Source organism: Leucoraja erinacea, chromosome 7 (genome assembly GCF_028641065.1).
Source record: "Leucoraja erinacea ecotype New England chromosome 7, Leri_hhj_1, whole genome shotgun sequence".
NCBI classification, from domain to species: domain Eukaryota; kingdom Metazoa; phylum Chordata; class Chondrichthyes; order Rajiformes; family Rajidae; genus Leucoraja; species Leucoraja erinaceus.
The window spans coordinates 50,747,744-50,769,850 of NC_073383.1; the positions used below are offsets into that span (position 1 = coordinate 50,747,744).

General features: G+C 43.1%; 1 protein-coding gene across 1 annotated transcript in view; it reads left to right on the forward strand.

Annotated features, from left to right (window-relative positions):
* The window catches only part of LOC129699005 (uncharacterized), a 35,438-nt gene extending 17,593 nt beyond the window's left edge, over positions 1-17,845 (forward strand). The window contains exons 5-6 of the mRNA XM_055638563.1: positions 7,977-8,128; positions 17,470-17,845. Of these exons, the coding sequence (XP_055494538.1) occupies positions 7,977-8,128; positions 17,470-17,646 (329 nt within the window). The 3' untranslated portion in view covers positions 17,647-17,845. The remainder of the gene's footprint in view (positions 1-7,976; positions 8,129-17,469) is intronic.
* Positions 17,846-22,107: the final 4,262 nt, after the last annotated feature.

The following is a 22,107-nucleotide window of genomic DNA, read 5'->3' on the forward strand; positions in this document are numbered from 1 at the left end:
GACAAGCTGGCACCATTCTGCAGCTTGTCCCATTTCTGCAGAAGGCAAATTTAAATTGACTAAATGGCCTAGCAGCCTTTACTCAATTTTGGTATCCTGGCATCTCCAATTTGGCCAGAACTAACAACCTCAATGTCAAACGTGCATTGATTGGATAATTGCTACTCAGAAATTTGGAGCTTTTTCTCTTTTTTTTTAAATGTGCAGGTTTTGGTCTTGACGAGTTTCAGGTATGATTTATATAACATTTTTACACAATATGTTAAAAATTCAGGTAGTTCCGTGAGTTGGGTCACGAACTTGAACGAAAAAGCTCCTCGGCCCACAGCCTAATCGCCAACATACTTTAGTTTCATACATAATTGCAAAATTGTAGGATCATGGAATGAGACAGTACAAAGTAAATCAACTGGACCTTTTGCAGAAATATTCAACTTGTATTTTCCCACATACACAAGCTAAACATTTTTTCCCTGACCACCCATCTGTCAGTTCTATTCTGACTATGGCTATTGAATCTCCAATCAACACTGTATCAGGCAGTGTTCCAGATTACCACAAATCACATTTGACTGACCCATTTTGCTTTGGCTCTTATATCTGTTACATCTAATCTGGATCTCCTTTTTACAATGTGCTGATTTTAAAAGATTTTAGTGAGAAGACATGTATATTCTATGGAATGAATTGAATAGTTGAGAATCATTTTTTTTTTAAAGAAAAATCCCACTGTGGTGCCATTTGAACAAATATGCCTTTCTATAATAAAGCTGGTTGTCATTCCATAATGCTCGAGTTACCAGGCGTGAAATTTGCGTATCTATGCAGTAAGTCTTCGCATGAAAATATTTTTATTTAGTTGCATTTAAACGTAGTTTAAATATAAATTTAAATGCAGATGACATGGCAAAGATGACCACTTTCTAGAATGTACTGTAAGGAGAGGTTGGACAACCTTGGATTGTTTTCTCTGGAACATCAGATGTTGAGGGGAGACCTGATAGAAGTATATCAAATTATGAGAGGCATAGATAGGGTAGACAGTCAGATAATTTTCTTCCCAGATGGAAATTAGTCTTTGACATTTCCCAAGGCATAGCTTTAAAAAGATCATAAGACACAGGAGCAGAATTAGGCCATTCAGCCCATCGAGTCTGCTCCACCATTTTGTCAATACTTTTTCTCTTTTCTCCTGCTTTCGACCCATAATCTTTGACACACTTACTAATCAAGAACCTATCGATCTAAGGTTCAAAAACGACTTGGCCTCTACAACCATCTAAGGTAATGAATTTGTTAGATTCCGCCCTCTGGCTAAAGAAAAGTGAAGGAGATCTGTGGGACAATTTGTTTTTCGTGGAGGGTGCCTGGAATACATTGCCAGGAGTCGTGGTGGAAGTGGCAGATGCTGCTAAAGTAATGTTGCTGGCCTTTATATAGACCTCGGCAGCGGAAACAAGTTATAATGGCTTACTTTGTTATTAAACAACAAAGTCCATTGTAAATTTAACAGGTTTAACTACAGTTAAATAATTGAACTGCTGCTCTTTACCAGGGAGTACAAATACCTTGGCGTGAACCTGGACAGTAAACCAGACTGGTCCAGGAACGCTGAGACCCTGTATAAGAAGGGACAGAGCCTGCTGTACTTTTTGAGAAGGCTCTGCTCCTTCAACATCTGCTGTAAGATGTAGTAAGATACCATTCAGCGGTAGCCACCTTCTTCGCTGCCATGTGCTGGGGCAGCAGGGCGAAAACCACAGACGCCAATAGGATTAACAAACTCATCATCAGGAAGGCCCCCCCCCCCCCCCCCCCCCGAATCTTTGCACATCCCCAATCCTTTCCACTCGTCACTTTGTGTTTTTATGACTGTTTCTCTCCTGGGATAACTAAAGTTCTACTGTATCGTTACTGGTCCAAAGCATGCTGAGGAAATGGGTTCGACATTTGAGGGAACTAAAAATCAATTTTTCGATTACCACAAATCACATTTTAAAAATGACTGACCTATTGAGAAAAACAGTCAATCAGGTGTTCTTGAAATACCTTAAGAAACAATCTGCACGTCTCTAGAGAAAGTGTATTTGAAGAATACTTTTCCAATGGTTTTCCCGTGACTAGGTAGTTATTTGGATACCACCCAGTGGAATATGTAAACTGGTAAAAGTTAAATAAGTCATCAAGTTTTGCTGTGAATCATTCACCACATAGATATAGCTATAAGCAGTCTTTATTTGGTCAGTACAGATATGCAAGTGTTTCTCCAATTGACAGAACACACCAAATGTTATACACAATTAGAGATGGACAATGATTGCCAATTTACAGATACTTATCGACTTTTATTAATGGACAGCTGTTGGTGCCCACCACACTCATCGTCCATGGTGATCACAACACACATCAACTCGGCCAAGACAGAATCATCCCACTCTCCCAGCTGCACTAGGTTACCACATTCCACATGTCTGATGAGTGATAAATTGTAGCTTTGCTCTCTGGTCTCCCCTTCACCCAGAGCCATAGTCCTGGTTCTTGAGGTTCTAGTGCAATAATAGTTCATAAAGTGACTTTTCTTATGATTGATTGTTCTTGTGCCAAAAGATTTACTTTGAAATGTCAGTACTGACTATTAATTTTACTTCGGAGTCACGTGAGTGACTACGTGAAGAACCCACCCAGTGCGCAGGCGCGGCATTACGCCAGCAGCGCAACAGCGGCGGCAGCTGGAACCAGGCTCTCCAGCTGCAGGATAAAGACAAGACCTCAGGTAAGTGAGTCTTTTGTATTGCAGAGAAGTCGCTAGCATGGCTACCCGCAAGCGACCAACTAAACGGACTGCCTGCCCAACTCCCCCCGAGGAAGGGTCGACATCTGGGCGGCAGCCACTGGCGGCGGAGGAGCAATTTGAGCGCTCCCGTACACCCGACCCCGAGCCGCTCCCTGTGCTGCCGACTTCAACACCTCGCACAGGGAGGAAATCCACCCGTAAAACGGACCGGCCGGTGGTCTCCGACTCGTCGGAGGAACGGGAACATTCTCCACCGGCTAAACGGGGAGACAGCCGCTTAAGCTGCATGAGGCAGCTCCTCGAGCAAATGCTCGAGCAGGAGATGCAGGCAAGGCATCTCCAGGGAGGACGGGCTGAGGCCTCCTCCAAACCGTCACCTCACCCCTCTGCTCCCTCCTTGTTTGAGGTCAGCAAGGGAGGCCAGGACTGGGCTGGCTTATCGCAGGGGCAGGCGGACGACTGCACAAGTATGCCAGGGGAGCAGGAGGAAGAAGAGCTGCTGGGTGTGGTCAACAGATATGCGGCGCCCCCGAGGGCCGGGAGAATGCTGAGCCCAAAAATGGCGGCAAGCATAAACCGGCTCTCCAACAAGCCTCTCCAGGAGAAAGTACTCCAGGAGGCTCTCGAGACGTATACGGCACCCGAGAACTGTGAGGCGCTGCGGGTCAAGACCGTCAATGGCCAGATATGGAGCCAGCTAGGCCAACAAATAAGGAGCCAAGAGCTGAAGATGCAGCGCATCCTGAAGCTCCATACCGCAGCCATCACCGCCTTTGCTCGGTCCGCAGAGAATACGGACCTCACTACACCCCAACAGGATGTCCTAGCTCTGATGTGCAACACCCACTTTGAGATGAATAACTTGAGGCGGGAAAACATCAGGCCTGCCCTCAACCCCAAATATGCGGGGCTTTGCAAAGCTCCTGCGCCAGAGAAAGAGGCACTGCTATTTGGGGCTGACCTGGGAAAAAGGCTGAAAGAACTTGAAGAGGCTGCCAAACCTGTAGGCCTCATGAGGGCAGGACCAGCGCCGAGCAGGGCGAAGACACCCAGTTGGCAGCACCCCTCGGCATCCACCAGCAGATACCGGACTGGTGAAAGCCTGGCGACCGCTCTTCACTACCCCCACAGCTCTTTTTTAGAGAGGGGCCCAGAGCGGAGCCGTGGGAAGATACGCCGCCCCGTGACAGCACCAACAAGAACGCCCTCGAGCCAAACCCACCAACGGAGACGCTCCCAAAAATGAACATGGAGGTAGGTGGGTCTGGTTCCTGTCAACATACACAAACTAAGGGTGTTTTACTAACAGGAGGGCGTTTACGTTTCTTTAAACATGTTTGGTGTACTATCACTAACAACAAATACATACTCAACAGTATTAGTGGATACAAAATTGAATTTAAAACAGGCATAATACCGCCGGTTCAGCATATACCCCAAAGGGTATTCCTTCCCACTGAACTAGAGAAGGAGGAAGGACAGGCTGAACTAGAAAGGCTCATGTCTAAAGGAGTCATTGAAAGGACCAGACATGAGCCATTGGAATTTGTATCAAATATATTTATTAAAACCAAAAAAGATGGTGGATGTCGCATCATCATTGACCTAACATCACTAAATCAATCTGTTGAGTATCAACATTTCAAAATGGAGACATTTGTCACTGCCAGACAACTGATCTCCAAGGGATACTTCATGGCAAGCATAGACATCAAAGATGCTTACTATTTAGTACCCATTCACAAGGATCATTTTAGATACCTGAAATTTATCTGGATGGGGCAACTATGGCAGTATAGAGCACTGCCCAATGGTTTAACGACAGCTCCCAGATTATTTACCAAAATTCTTAAAGTAGCCATGAAAATATTAAGAGAACAAAAATACCTAGTCATGGCTTATCTGGACGACATTCTCATAATGGGGAGAACCAAGGAACTAGCTGTCGCAGCAGTTTCAGCTACTAAACAACTCCTTGAAACGTTGGGATTTGTTCTACACCCAGATAAATCAATATTGAAGCCGTCAACTAACATGGACTATCTAGGCTTCACCATCGATTCTATCCACATGACTGTTACTCTGCCAAGGGATAAAAAGGTTGCATTAGCGCAAGCATGCAACAATTTAATCGCAAATACACAACCAAGGATCCGGCATGTTGCCAGAGTAATTGGGAGTATTGTAGCAGCATTTCCAGCTGCACAATATGGACCCTTGCATTACCAAAATTTGCAAAGAGCAAGGACACATGCACTACATCAAAGTAGGGGGCATTATGACCGAACAATGTATTTACCCACTGAGGCCATATCAGAACTTCAGTGGTGGTCAGAAAATATTTGGCACAGTTACAGTCCCATTGTCGTCACCAATCCTAACATAGTCATCACGACGGATGCCAGTGCTTTAGGCTGGGGAGCTACTAACTCTATATCCAGCACAGGTGGCAGATGGACTAATTCAGAGACATCGCTACTACACTCACTAGGCATAAATTATTTGGAAATGCTGGCCGCCTTTTATGGGCTAAAAGCATATTCATCCAATATGCAGCACGTGCATGTTAGGTTAATGATTGACAATACAACGGTGGTGGCCTACATCAAGCACATGGGTGGCATAAAATCAGTATCATGCGACAAATTGGCTAGTATAATCTGGCAATGGTGTGTCGAGAGACATATTTGGCTATCAGCTGCCTATCTACCAGGTAAGCTAAACACAGTGGCAGACACCAGGTCACGAAAATTCAATGATAACATCGAATGGATGTTAGATCCAAAAATATTTGCAAAAATTATTAAGCAATATGGAACGCCAGATATAGATTTGTTTGCGTCTAGATTGAATCACCAGTTACCCATGTATGTGGCTTGGGAACCAGACCCAGAGGCAGCAGCGGTAGATGCCTTCACGCTGGATTGGGGAAATTTCTTCTTCTATGCTTTCCCTCCCTTCTGCCTCATCAGCCGGGTACTCCAGAAAATACAGTCAGACTCTGCTTCAGGTATTTTGGTCGTACCCGACTGGCCTACCCAACCATGGTTCCCAGTCTTTCACGACATGGTGGTTGAGTCACCTATGGTCTTTCACAGTCACCCACAACTATTGACTCACCCAGTATCCGGCATAAGTCATCCATGCCATCAAAATTTAAAACTCCTGGTTTGTAGGTTTTAACCAGGCCTTACCAGGGACTGGGGTTATCAGAACGAACAATCACCACCATGTCGGCATCCCTGCGAGACTCAACCAAGAAGCAGTACCTGACATATATCAAGAAATGGGAGCAGTACTGCTTGGATGCAGGGACGTCGTATAAGACAGCCTCAATCACGGACGTGTTGGAGTTCCTGGCCCACTTACACCATGACCAGAAGATGAGCTACAGTGCCGTCAATGCAGCACGAAGTGCCCTGTCTGCTTATCTCATGCCAACAGGACACCATAGCATCGGATCCCACCCGCTAGTCATAAAACTCCTCAAGGGGATTTACAATAACAAACCCCCTACACCCAGGTATACCCGTGTATGGGATATAAGTGTCGTGTTATCACACCTCAGAGGATGGCCACCGGTGGGATCCCTCAGTCTAGAGCAATCCACACTCAAGACCCTCATGCTAATGGCGCTCGTCTCTGCACAAAGGGTCCAGTCGCTACATCAACTACGACTGGACAACATGGTAACTACCCCAGACTGCATCACATTCACTATGCCGGGGTTAGTTAAACAAAGCAGGCCAGGTATGTCCAACTCGCCATTAATCTTCCGGGCCTACCCTCCAGAACCTAGGCTGTGTGTAGTGACCCATTTATACAACTATGTAGACACAACCCATACACTTAGAGGGAGTGAAAAAGCCTTATGGGTCAGCCACAAGAAGCCTTTTGGACGGGTAACCAGCCAAACTATATCTAGGTGGTTAAAACAGGTCCTGAAAGCTGCAGGGATTAACACTGATGTTTTTAAATCCCATTCTATTAGGGCAGCATCTACGTCAGCGGCGGAACGGATGGATGTTCCCATAGACCACATCCTAAGCACAGCAGGATGGTCAAGGGAATCGACGTTCCGGATATTCTATCATAAACCGCTGATGCAGAAAGACTTGTTTGCAGAGAAAATTTTAGAAACTGCAAATTTATAATTTAAGCCCAAGGGAGCTATTTTTGTTATTGTTTAATAAACATTTTGTTTTCAAAAAACAAACAGATTCGTTGGTCTTTAGATACCACTTCCTCCCTCGATAACTTCGGCAGCGAGTGATATAGCTGTTACACGGTTTGAAATCACAGACCTTTGAAGTCTTCACGTAGTCACTCACGTGACTCCGAAGTAAAATAGTGAGATTAAACGAGTACTTACCAGTGCGAAGTTTGATCTGTATTTTATGAGGAGTTACGATGAGGGATTACGTGCCCTCCGCTCCCACCCTCAGTATATGGATCAAACTCGAACTGATGTCTCTTTAATCTTTACTATCTTTACTTCAAATATTGTGTCTACCTGTGATTCCACACCGCTGCTTGGAAGTATGCCGCGCCTGCGCACTGGGTGGGTTCTTCACGTAATCCTTCATCGTAACTCCTCATAAAATACAGATCAAACTTCGCACTGGTAAGTACTCGTTTAATATCACTATTCTAAAGTATCCCATTGTGCCTTACATCTTATTAACGCAGAGTACATAATTAAACCTATTTTCCTTACAGTAAATAGTTCTAAAGACACCATATAGTCTAAGCATGTCTAATTAACTTGGAATACCATGGAAGTTGGTGCTCATAATTTGTCCATTCTTATGGTCTACTTCCTTAGTGCCTCTCATACTAAATTACATTGGAGAACTAAGGACTATACTTAAAAATAAGAAGCTTGAAGGATTATCTGACAAGTAATTTCAAACACTATTAATCTGTATTTGGTTACTGTAATTTTCAGTTTATTTTTATTAAAATGCCACACGAATGCATGCCCTGTTATGCTTCTCTCCTCTGTGTCTTGCTCATGAGAGGTTGCCTAAGCACATTAAATTTACCATGCAATTGTTTCAAACCTATAAAACAAAATTATTCAAAAGTTGACAAAGCAATTGTACAATTATTGGCAGTAATATTTTCATGAAATATACAGAGACATATATCAAGATTGTATTTCTATTAATCCTTTTCTTAGTTCAGGGGGGAGAGGACTACCTGAAGAAATTACCAAGTTATTGGGGCCCAACTGATGGTTCCGTTTATCGGAAAATACCAATGGATATTACCAAAACTGAATTAAGAAAACGAGTCAAGACTTTTGCAGCGGCCGGTCTCACCGTTCTGAAGGTAATTATGGTTGAATTTCAGATTTTTAAACGTTATATATTTTGATGAACAATACCTTCACTTTGACTTGTATCTAAATACTAACTTTACTGTCCTTAATATAATATCTAACTGTTTCTGCAGATCAGTGTTTTAGTGTCTTGTATTCAAGAAAGTGATATAGCTCTTAGGGTTAATGGAATCAATGGATAGGGGGAGAAAACAGGAACAGGGCATTGATTCTGGATGATCACCCATGATCATATTAAATGGCGGTGCTGGCTCGAAGGGGCGAATGGCCTACTCCTGCACCTATTTTTTATGTTTCTATGTCTCAATCGTGCCCTTTCTTTCTCAAATTTCCAGTTTATCTATTCTTTTGGATACATTGAGGAGCTTTATTCTACATGATCCTGCATAATTAGTTGGATATAGGGGGGATAATATTGTGTATGAGGCTACATTCTACATGATCCTGCATGATTAGTTGGATATAGGGGATAATATTGTGTATGAGGCATATTGTGCCTTCAGTTCTAGAATATATATTGTGCCTTCAGTTCTAGAATGGAAATTCCCACAATCAAATTTGCCAATTGAGCGTGTGCATGAGATTCCAGTTATTTTTCTTCCCCACAATTTGAAAGTTACTATTAGTCCCAGAAACTTGTGGTCTAAAAAAAATATTAGCTTAGTTTAGAGAAACAGTATGAAAACAGGCCTTTTAGCCCACCGAGTCCTTGGCGACCAGCGATCACCCTGTACACTAGCACTAATCTGCAGACAAGAGACAATCAATCAATCTGTTTTATTCATCACATACACATAAAGGTGCAGTGAAATTAATTTGCCAGCAGCGGTACAATCAAAACAGGACACACAATGCACAGCATTCTTCACTATGGTGGAAGGCACAAAGTCCTTCCCCATTTTTCACTCATGGTCGGGGCCATAAACATCCGCAGTCGTCGCTACGGATGGCCCGATGTACAGGCCCTCTCGTCGAGACGGTCGAACGCATTCCGCGGCTTGGAGGTCCCGAATCGGTGCTTTCCTACTGGAGACTGTGGCTTCAGGATGTTGTAGGCCGCAGGCCAGCATTCGGAGCTCTTATATAACCATATAACAATTACAGCACGGAAAACAGGCCATCTCGGCCCTTCAAGTCCGTGCCAAACATTTATTTTCCCATCGTCCCATCTACCTGCACTCAGACCATAACCCTCCATCCTTTCCCGTCCGTTTACCTATCCAATTTATTTTTAAATGATAAAATCAAACCTGCCTCCACCACTTCCACTGGAAGCTCATTCCACACAGCTACCACTCTCTGAGTAAAGAAGTTCCCCCTCATGTTACCCCTAAACTTATGTCCCTTAATTCTCAAGTCATGTCCTCTTGTTTGAAACTTCCCTACTCTCAATGGGGAAAAGCTTATCCACGTCAACTCTGTCTATCCCTCTCATCATGTTAAAGACCTCTATCAAGTCCCCCCTTAACCTTCTGCGCTCCAAAGAATAAAGACCTAACTTGTTCAACCTTTCTCTGTAACTTAGTTGCTGAAACCCAGGCAACATTCTGGTAAATCTCCTCTGTACTCTCTCTATTTTGTTGATATCCTTCCTATAATTAGGCAACCAAAATTGTACACCATGCTCCAGAATTGGCCTCACCAATGCCTTGTACAATTTTAACATTACATCCCAACTTCTCAATGCTCTGATTTATAAAGGCCAGCACGCCAAAAGCTTTCTTTACCACCATATCTACATGAGATTCCACCTTCAAGGAACTGTGCACAGTTATTCCTAAATCCCTCTGTTCAACTGTATTCCTCAATTTGCTACCATTTACCATGTACGTCCTATTTTGATTTGTCCTGCCAAGATGTAGCACCTCACACTTATCAGCTCTTCTCTGGCTATCCCCGACGAGGGAGCCCAGGCTCCAGATGGTAAGTTCACGCCCCGCCCGCGGCAAGAAGGGCGTGAACTTACCATCCGTTATAGGGCGCGGGTCGGCGATTGGAGCTCTTCTCCGTGGATCACCAACGAAGGCTACGGGCGCCGCACCCGCGGTTAGACTCTCCGCAGACTGCGGCTTCAGGATGTAACAGTCCACGGGCCAGCGATTGAAGCACTCCCTTCTGGTGACCCCGGCAAGGGCTCACCCGCTCCACGATGAACAACAAAAACTCATATGTCAGGCTGTTATTCATCGATTAGAGCTCGGCATTTAACACAATCATCCCCTCCAAGCTGGTTACCAAACTCGCAGAACTGGGTCTCTGCGCATCCCTCTGCAATTGGATCTTCGACTTCCTCATTCACAGACCACAGTCTGTTCGTATTGGTGGAAATGTGTCAGCCTCGATATCAATCAGCACGGGAGCACCTTAAGGCTGCGTGCTCAGCCCCCTGCTGTACTCACTCTATACTCATGACTGCGTAGCCGGTCACAGTGCGAACTCCATCATCAAGTTCGCTGATGACACCACTGATGTGGGACGTATCACTGATGGGGATGAGTCAGAGTATAGAAGATAGATCGAGCAACTGTCCATATGGTGCCAGCACAATAACCTGGCCCTCAACACCAACAAAACCAAGGAACTGATTGTGGACTTTGGAAGGAGTAGGATGGGGACTCACAGCCCCGTTTATATCAACGGGTCGATGGTTGAAAGGGTCAAGAGCTTCAAATTCCTGGGCCTGCACACTCTGAAGATCTTTCCTGGTCCGAGAACACTAATGCAATTATCAAGAAAGCTCATCAGCGCCTCTACTTCCTGAGAAGACTACGGAGAGTCGGTTTGTCAAGGATGACTCTCTCTAACTTCTACAGGTGCACAGTAGAGAGCATGCTGACCGGTTGCATCATGGCTTGGTTCGGCAACTTGAGCGCCCTGGAAAGGAAAAGACTACAAAAAGTAGTAAGCACTGCCCAGTCCATCATCGGCTCTGACCTTCCTTCCTTCGAGGGGATTTATTGCAGTCGCTGCCTCAAAAAGGCTGGCAGTATCATCAAAGACCCACACCATCCTGGCCACACACTCATCTCCCTGCTACCTTCAGGTAGAAGGTACATGAGCCTGAAGACTGCAACAACCAGGTTCAGGAATAGATACTTCCCCATAGCTATCAGGCTATTAAACCTGGCTCGGACAAAACTTTGATTATTAATAACCAATTATCGGTTATTTGTACTTTATCATTTTATTTATTCATGTGTGTATGTATATATTTATATTACTGTTGGTAAGCCAAAATTGTGCACTATTACCACCGGGCAGAGAAAGAAATCCAGTAACGCTGTGCCTATTATTGGTACCGGAGCTGCGGGCAACATCAAAATGATTAAGACAAAGCTGGTGAGTGTTTTTGCCTCCAAGTTTCACCGGATCTAGACGTCAGAGCTTAATTCAGATTCAGAAAACTTTATTGTCTGTCGTAACAGAAAATCTTCTTTGACGTGGCTCAACATACAGACAGGACAATGTACTGATAAGCAGTCATACATCACAGATTTCTGCGAGCACACACAGTGTGTATCGATCTTAAGAGCAAATATAAAGATTAAAAACTGTAAAAATAGACAAGATAAAAGTTGTGGATACGTGTAAAGTGACAACGCGTCAGGGTTAATTTGTCCATTGTTCATTTTTTATTTAAGCTGTTTATGGCAATGGGTATGAATGAGTTTTTGTGGATGTTTTTCTTGGATAGGGGGACTTTATATCGGCGGCCTGATGGCAGAAGTTGGAAAGACTTGTGCAGGGGGTGGATGGGATCCTGTGTAATGAGGTTGGCTTTCCTTTTAACTGCCTGGGTGTGCAGTACTGATAATTGATTTTGAGTTTTGCCAGTTATTTTGCTTGCCTGATAGATGATCCGGGAAAGCTTATCTGTCTATCTTAATGAAAAACTTGGCCGTGAGGTTACCTGTCAAAAGATTGACACTGTACATAGTAGATACAGTTCATTTAAAGTATCTATGGAATGCAATGAGGTTGGCGAAATGTACAATCCGGAGCTCTGGCCAGAAGGGGCATTTGTCCGACGCTATTACGAGCCGCACAGGGTTGGAGTCATTGGATCAAGCACTGCGCCTGCTGCGGGGGGAATGAGTGTGCCTGCTGGTGCTAGGGGCATTCACTAGTCTCGCTAAATGAACATTCGGGTACTATCGTACAACTGTCATGGCCTGCGTTTGGGCCAGAGCACAGGGGATAAAGCTCGCCGCTCAGTTGTTGACAACCTCCTGGAGAACTGTGACATACTATGTATGCAAGAGACATTCTTAGCGAAGCAAGACTTGGACAAACTCAGTTCTCTCAATGACAACTTTCATGGGGCTGGGGAGTCTACAACTGACCTTGGCATGGGAATAGTCAGAGGTAGGATACCAGGTGGTGTGACTATTCTATGGAACAAGAAGCTTGACTCGTCAGTAAATGTGATTCGGCTTGATGTTGACTGGTGCATTGCCTCACACTTTACTCACAATGACAAGGAATTTGTTATCCTGAATGTATATACACCCTATGAATGCCATCAGAATGAGGATGAATATTTAAATAGATTTGCTTTCATCTATTCTTTCATTCAAAACAATAATTATTGTAGTGTATATGTCATTGGGGATATGAATGCAGATATCTCAGATAGGAACTCATTATTTGCCAATCATATGGCTCAGTTCTGTCAAGATAATAATTTAATACTGTCAAGCAAAGTGCTTTTACCTACAGATAGTTATACTTATATTAGTGAGGCCTGGCACACCACATCATGGCTGGACCATTGTATTAGTACAGCTGATGCACATGCCTCATTGGGGTGTATGAGCGTTCTATACGGGGCAGCAATGACTGATCATATATCTGTTGCTATGACAATAAATGTTGAACACATACCTGTGGTATCCAGAGATAGAAATAGCTTTAATACAGAAAAACTGGACTGGTCAACGCTTACAAAGCAAGACATCCTAGCCTATTATGCCCATACAGATAAATCCTTAAGCAATATTCATTTACCTAAAGCTGCAATAATATGTAGTAATGTTAATTGTAAAGATATGAAGCATAGGAGAGATATCTGTTCCATGTATAATGATATAGTAAGCGCTTTATATGTAGGTAGTAAGTCCTACTGCAAACATAAAAAGAAGACACATAACATCAGGCCTGGACGGAATAAGTATGTAGCTGAGTATCATACTGAAGCCCATGAAGCCACCAAATCATGGGCTATGGCAGGTAGACCCAGACAGGGGCTTGTGTTTGAGCACAAGAAGCTCACTAATGCAAGGTTATAAGTATGCTGTTCGCTTCATCTGTAAAAATGAGCAAGCTATGAGGGCTGATTCCATGGCTAAGAAGTTGCTAAGTAACAATGCTACAGATTTTTGGAAGGACGTGAGAGCTCTTAACAGTTGCAAAACATCTCTACCGACATTATAGTACTTTATTCAACTGTGTCCAAGGAGACTTGTATAGGGTGGACAATATTGAGAGTAATGACTCGATGGCGATTATGTCACATGAGGTGTATCATGCCATGAACAAGCTGTCCAACAACAAAGTAAATGGCTTGGATCATATTTCTGCTGAACATCTTAAGTATGCGAGTATGAGGATAGCTCCTCTCCTTGCTATTTGTTTTACTGGCTTTATGATTCATGGCTTGTTTCCAGACTCAATGTTGTCTGTCCTGTTAGTGCCAGTCATTAAGGACAAAGCTGGTAAAGTAGGCAGCCTAAATAATTACAGGCCCATAGCTTTAGCCAGCATATTGTCAAAAGTCTTAGAAAGAGTTCTGCTGGATAGAATAAATGAGTTTGTTAACTCCACAGATAACCAGTTTGGCTTTAAAGCTAAACATGGCACTGACATGCATATATGCCCTAAAGGAGATTGTAAACAAATATAGAGGCAAAAACTCTTCATGCTTCCAAAGCCTTTGACTGTGTTAATCACAGAAAGCTGTTTGGTAAAATGAGTCAAAGAGGGGTGTCTAAATACATTGTTAGAATTCTGGCCTCCTGGTATGCCCACCAGACTCTGCAAATAAAATGGGGCAATAGGGTCTCAGCCCCATTTGGGGTTAGCAATGGTGTTAGACAAGGGGGAATTTTGTCCCCAGTCCTTTTTAATCTATACTAGACCAAGTGCAGACCCGTTGGGTCTGCTCCCCCAACGCAGCCGTTCCCTACCTGTAGCCCCCACGGGAGACGTGGTCCACCAACTCAAGCGGCTCAGGAATCAGCAGTGCGGCTGTTTTTAAATGGCGTCTTTGAGGCGAGATGCGGGCGCCAGCAGCCGTTATGGTCGCAGGCAAGCAGGAGGCGACAAAATGAGTGCGTGTGGGGGGGGGGGGGGAGAAGGATTTAATTAAAAATGTGTACATAAACACGACAACATTTAATGAGGATGGATACTTGGAATGAAAAGTGAAATCTCTACCGAAATGGAAAAAAACTCGGCGTTTCTGGGTCTGACGATGGCATAGCAACGAATAAAAGGCTGGCAGCCACAAGTCAGGCAGAAACACACACAGCCAGCCGGCAGCCACACAGTTTTAATATTATATAGATATTGATGATCTGTCTAAACAATTGAAAGCCTGTAACACTGGGTGCGTGATTGGTAATATTTTAGTGAACCATATTATGTATGCAGATGATCTTGTGGTCTTTAGTCCATCTAGCGCTGGTCTCCAGCAGCACCTTACTATATGTTCTGTGTATGGTGTGGAACATGACATTAAATATAATGCTAGTAAGAGTGCTGTTATGATCTGTAGAACCAAAGAAGATAAATTTTTTAAATTCCTGATTGTAAATTGTCTGACAATAATCTTAGTATCTGTAATAAGGTAAAATATCTTGGGCATTTTATGACAGTACAAATTACAGATGATGAGGATATTTATAGGCAACGACGCATGCTGTATGTACAGGCGAATATTCTCTTGCGTAAATTTGGTGCGTGTGCAGATGTGGTGAAGATGTCGCTATTTAGAGCATACTGCACACCACTCTACACTGCGCACCTGTAGTCGAACTATTGAAAGACAAGTTTGCAGAGGCTAAAGGTGGCATATAACGATGCCATGAGAACACTGCTAAGGAAACCTAGATGGTGTAATGCCAGTAATATGTTTGTGGCTGCAGGAGTCAGTACTTTAGAAGCTAACCTAAGAAATCACATGTATAAATTCATTTGCAGGATAAATGACTCTAAAAATGTGCTTATTGTGGCCTTGTCAAACATAAGGGTTAGCACTACACGCTACGAGTCCCAGCTGTGGAGACACTGGTATCGTTGTCTCGTTGTAGGACATTGATCATTCTTTTAATCATGATTTTTAACATGTATTGTGTTTTTGTTTAAATATAATTTATGATGCTTTTATGTGATATACTATGATTTTATATGTTTATGATATTTTTAATATGCAATGCATGTTTTAATGTAATGTTGCCTCTTGTCTGGACCTCGAGTCCGTAAAAAAGTTTATTATTATTATAGTACATGGACACATTGATCTGTTTTGTAGTAAATGCCTACTATGTTCTGCGTGCTGAAGCAAAGCAAGAATATCATTGTCCTATCAGGGACACATGACAATAAACTCACTTGAACTTGAACTTGAAAAGTCCACACTGCGCCTGCTGCTGAAACTCCAGGTCCGACTCCGGGAAAGGCCGCTCCAATCCATGGTGTTAGGCCGCAAGGGATGCAACATGGAAAAAGTCGCCTCTCCGTGGAGGAGGCGACCGAAAGCAATTCCCCCTTTTCCCTCCCCTCACCACCCCCCACACAAGATACACCGAGAGACACTAAAACAAACATTTGGACACACTAAAAAAAACAAAAAAAGTAGAAATGACGGACATGGTGCTGGCAGGGCAGCCATCTTGCAGCGCCCCCACCGACAGAATTTTTAATTCTCACCGAAGCCAATTAACCTACAAACTTGTACATCTTTGGAATGTGGGAGGAAACCCTGGCACCTGAAGAAAATCCACATGGTCACAGGCAAACTCCAAACGCCCATAGCGCCTATAGTCAGGATCGAACCCGGGTTTCTGGCGCAGTAAGACAGCAACTATACCCTCTGCTCCAGTGCCATCCATGGAGTATGATCTTCCAGTCCATCCCATCCTTGCATCCCACTTTACTCTTCCTCCAACCTCACCCTTTAGTATAGCTGCCCTGTGTTTCACCGAGACCTGGCTTTGTGAGTCGACCAAAGACAGCGCGTTGCAACTGGCTGGCTTCCAACTTCACAGAGCAGATTGCGAAGTGGAGGCAGCGGGGAAATCAAGAAGTGGTGGAATATGCTTCTATACCAACCAGGACTGGTGCAGCGACATCACAGTAGTCAAATTTCTGCTCTCTCAACCTAGAATCCCTCTTTATAAACTGCAAACCCTTCTACTATCTGAAGGAATTTAACTCCTTTATTCTCGCTGGAGTTTACATTCCCCCCAAGCCTACGTGCATGAGGCGCAAACGCAACTTGCTGACCAAGAAATGAGGGTAGAGAGTGACTTCCCGGACTCCATGGTCATTGTTTTGGGGGACTTTAACAAAGCTAACCTCAGCCGTGACCTTCCAAAATACAGACTTCATGTTACCTGCCCCACCAGAGGGGAGAGAACACGCGATCACTGTTACACTTCAATCAAGAACACATATCGCTCTATTCCCCGGACGGGTCTGGGTCTCTCTGAGCATTGTCTAGTTCACCCTATTCTGACCTACAGGCAGAAACTAAAAGCTGCTAAACCTGTGGTCAGAACAACGAAAAGGTGGACAAGCGAGGGCATTGAGAACCTACAATCCTGCATTGACTGCATGGATTGGAATGTGTTCAAGGAAGCAACCACAAGCCTTGATTAGTATACGGACACTGTATCATCATATGTCAGCTTTTGTGAGGACAAGAGGAGGCCTACAGGAGGGGGCTTTCCTCTTGTAGCTGGTAATTTCTTGCAAGCCCTTCCAAGTTCTCTAAACAATATAATTTTTCATGCGTACCATTTGAGATTCAGTGTTTCAAATTTTTTACAGAAGATTCTTCAAAGTTATTTTATTAGGATATGCTCAATGTTTTAAGCTTTTATGTTTCATTTTATTGCTGTATTAATTTACTATCCATTCTGATCCTGCCATCAAAAAGACTCTGGTTTCTTGGAAATTACATAACAAATATAGAAAGTGCGAGAAATTGTGATTAACATAATATTCATTGACAATAGAGTTTGTGCATATTGAGTTCATATTTTAAAGTGGATTCACATTTGCAGAATGAAGCTGCTGATATTTTAATAAGAACATTTCATCAATACAGATTGAACAAATTCAGAATCCTGTCTTGTGGACTTGCTACTTAAGGAATAAAGCACCTTCGCAAGCTGATGAAGATGTTACCTCCTTGTATCATGCTATTCCCAGCTACCTCTGCAACTTTGTCTGTAGGATTGGATTTCAAGAAATGTATTCACAAGATCATGGTAATTATATTTAATTCCATATATAAACCTTAGTAGTATCCTCAAATGTTGTACTCAAGCAGTGGAATTGTTTTACATCTAATAGTTGCTCTAATCCATTGAAACAATATTTTGTTATGGAAGGAAATGTTGTTGCCGAATAAAGGTGGTTGAAATCTTCAAATTCCTAGGAGTCAATAACACCCAGAACCACCTATATTGGAGCAATGATCAAGAAAGCATACCAACGACTCTACTTCCTTAGAAAGCTCAGGAAGTTTGACATGTCCCCAACAACTCTCACCAACCTACAGGTGCACCAGAGAAAGCAATTTGTCAGGATGCATCACAGCTTGGTTTGAGAACAGCTCCAAGACCGCAAGAAAATGCAGCAAATTGTGGACGCAGCCTAGACTATCACACAAACCAACCTCCCTTCCATTGACCCCATTTATACCTCATGCTGCCTCGGCAAGGCCAGCAGGATAATCAAGGACAAATCACACCCTGGGCACTCCCTCATCTCCCCTCTCCGATCAGCAAAAGTAATAGAAGTTTGAAAACGCACACCTCCAGATTCAGGGACAGTTTCTTCCCAGCTGTTATCAGGCAACTGAATCATCCTACCACAACCAGAGAGCAGTCCTGAATTATATTTTCTATAAATATCTAATATATCTCATTGGTGACCCTCGGACAATCCTTGTTCGGACTTTGCTGGCTTTACCTTACAGTAAACATTATTCCCTTATCTTGTATCTATACAATGCAAATGTTTTTTTTGTAATCATGTATTGTCTTTCCGCTGACTGGATAGCACACAACAAATCTTTTCACTGTACCTCAGTAAATGTGACAATAAATCTAGATTCTAGCACAATTTAAAATGTAGAGTCAAAATTGATTCATGGTTGATAGGACTAAACATTTTTCGCAATGAATTTATATATGATTTTAATTTATAGATCTGCAACATGGCGAAGGAATCTATTTCAGAAACAACTTGAAAAATCTCATGAAAGCAGTCAATATCGTTGGGAATATAGTTCACATCTTTGAAGCTGAAGTGTTCATTGGCAATTGTTGCAAAGACGTCTCTTCACATATTTCACAGCATTTATATGATTATGATTGTTTTGAGTTCAGCGACAGTAGTACAGATGCACATCCAGCCAAAACCTTTATTGTTTTTAATAGTTCTCTCGCTTATCCTCGTTATCTGATTGTATGCAGGATTATGCAGAATTTAAGCAATATAAGCATATGATATACCTATTACGTATGATTGGAAAATCATATGGCAATGTAGCAATCATTTTTAAATCCCACTAGATAAATTGATGAATACCCTCATATATATGGTTGTCAATCTGCTCAACATTCCTTCAGTGGAGAAGTAATAATGAGTCATTGTACCCAACTGTACAACATTGGTGGCTCATAGTCCTGTTTGAAAGCCGTACTAAATACTCAACTGCAAATTCATGTAATGTTCTGTTAATCCAATAGCTTTTGATGTAATTTTTACTGCACAAATGCACAAGAGCTGCACAAATGGTTGTTTCAGCTCCTAAAACAAAACAACAATCAAAGATGATAAAGAGAGAATGAAAATGCTGTAGTAACTTAATGGGCCAGGCAGCATCTCCAGAGAAAATGGATAGGTGGCATTTTGGGATAGGACCCTTCTTCAGACTGACTGTAGTGGGGTGGGGTGGGGGAAGGGGGACTGGAAGCGAACAGGGGAATAAAACCAAGCCAAATCAAAGCAAGAATCCCTCATCCATTCCCACCCATACCACCCAGATGTAACACCTGTCCTTATACCTCCCCCCTGGATTTCACTCCACGTGAGCCATAGGTTCTCATGCACCTCCTCTAACCTCATTAACTGCATCCAGTGTTCCCAATGTTGGCTCCCGTACACGGGTGAGACAAAGCGTAGACCCAGCAACCAATTTGCTGAACGCTTACGCGCGGTCTTCCAAGTCCTACTGGATCTCCTGATTGCCAACCACTTTAACTCCCCTTCCCATTCCCATACTGACCATTCTGTCCTGGGCCACCTCAATTACCAGAATGAGGCCACACACAAATTGGAAGAGCAGCACCTCATATTTTGTTTGGGTAGCTAACACCCCAATGATATGAACGTTGAATTCTCCAATTTTAGGTAACCTCTCCAAATACCTCACTCTCCCTTCCCCACCTGCCAACCGCCTCCACTACAGTCAGCCTGAACAAGGGTCCCGAGATTCAGAAATGGCAGATCAAAGTTTCAGGTTACAGATGCTACAGACGCTGCAGAGAAGCAGGTAAGAGGGGGTTCTCGTTTGGATAAAAGGAGGTGCCCTCCATAATGTTTGGGACAAAGACCCATCATTTATTTATTTGCCTCTGTACTCCACAATTTGAGATTTGTAATAGAAAAGAATCACGTGTGGTTAAAGTGCACGTTGTCAGATTTTAATAAAGGCCATTTTTATAAATTTTGGTTTCACAATGTAGAAATTACAGCAGTGTTTATACATAGTCCCCCCATTTCAGTGCACCATAATGTTTTGGCACAGCAATGTCATGTAAATGAAAGTAGTCACGTTTAGTATTTTGTTGCATATCCTTTGTATGCAATGACTGCTTGAAGTCTACGATTCATGGACCATCAGTTGCTGAGTGTCTTCTCTGGTGATGCTTTGCCAGAGAATGCAGCCATCTTTAGCTTATGCTTGTTTTGGGAACTAGTTCCCTTCAGTTTTCTCTTCAGCATATAAAAGGCATGCTCAATTGGGTTCAGATCGGATAATTGACTTGGCCATTGGCCATTGACCAAGAATTGACAATTTTTTAGCTTTGAAAAACTCCTTTGTTGCTTAAGCAGTATGTTTGGGATCATTGTCTTGTTGTAGAATGAACCGCCGGCCAATGAATTTTGAGGCATTTGTTTGAACTTGAGCAGATAGGATGTGTCTATATACTTCAGAATTCAATATGCTAGCACCATCAGCAGTTGTATCATCAATGAAGATAAGTGAGCCAGTACCTTCAGCAGCCATACATGCCAAGGCCATAACATCCCCACCACTGTGTTTCACAGATGAGGTGGTATGCTTTGGATCTTAGGCAGTTCCTTCTCCCCTCCATACTTTGCTCTTGCCATCACTGATATACGTTGATCTTCGTCTCATCTGTCCACACAACCTTTTTTTCCAGAACTGTGGCTGTAGCGGCAGATTTTCATATATTTCGGGAAATTAACTCCCTAGTCGCTAAAAGGATGCGCAGGAATAAGGGGAATATCTTCGATACGCATGCGAGCTAGCTCAGAGACCTTCAGAGCTTCTTCACAGATATGGCTTCAAAACAGTCTTTTGATGAATAAATGCTTTATTGTTGATAGAAAACAGTAAGATACATCCAAATTTCTTCCGACTTGTTACTGCAATCTTCATCGAACTCCAGTTTATTACTTCAAACATTAGAAAACTCCTCGTGTCCCCGTAACACTGGCATGACCTCCTTTAAAACCTGCATGATCTCACCTGTGGCTCACATGATCCCACAGGTGGCCCGCATGGTCGAAGGGTTAATCTTCTTCCTGCAGTCTCCAAACTACACTAAAAACTAAACTTCTGCGCAAACATCTTAGCTCCAAACACGCCCAAAAACACGTCAAAAATCCCACCCACAATATAACGGGCAGTCTAAAATTTAAAGGCACATGCCATCATCAACAACATGCAAAACAGGCCAAATGGCCACTACAGTGGTTGCTCTTTTATGTACTTCTTGGCAAACTGTAACATGGCCATCCTATTTTTGCGGCTACCAGTGATTTCCATCTTGCAGTGTAGCCTCTGTATTTCTGTTCATGAAGTCTTCTGCGGACAGTGGTCATTGGCAATTCCACACCTTACTCCTGAAGAGTGTTTCTGATCTGTCCGACAGGTGTTTGTAGATTTTTCTTTATTATAGAGAGAATTCTTGTCATCAGCTGTGGAGGTCTTCCTTGGCCTGCCAGACCCTTTGTGATTAGTAAGCTCACCGGTGCTCTCTTTCTTCTTAATGAAGTTCCAAACAGTTGATTTTGGTAAGCCTAAGGTTTGGCTGATGTCTCTAACAGTTTTATTCTTGTTTCTCAGTCTCATAATGGCTTCTTTGACTTTCATTGGCACAACTTTGGTTCTTGTGTTGATAAACAGCAATACAGGTGCACAACCTTTTATCCGAAAGCCTTGGGACCAGACACTTGTCGGATTTCGGACATTTTCGGATTTCAGAATGGAAGATTTTTAGCGTAGATTAGGTAGGTAGCGCGGGCGGCTTGAAAAGTCTGGAGCAGCTGCCTCCTCCCCGGAGACCGGGAGAATCATTGCATAAATGTTAGTCAGTTAGTTTGGAGGGATTTTATGTGGTGGTGGTGGTGTAGGGGTGAAGGGGGAAACTTTAATTCTTAGTCCCCTACCTACCTGGTCGGCGACTCCCAACCTCGCGGAGCT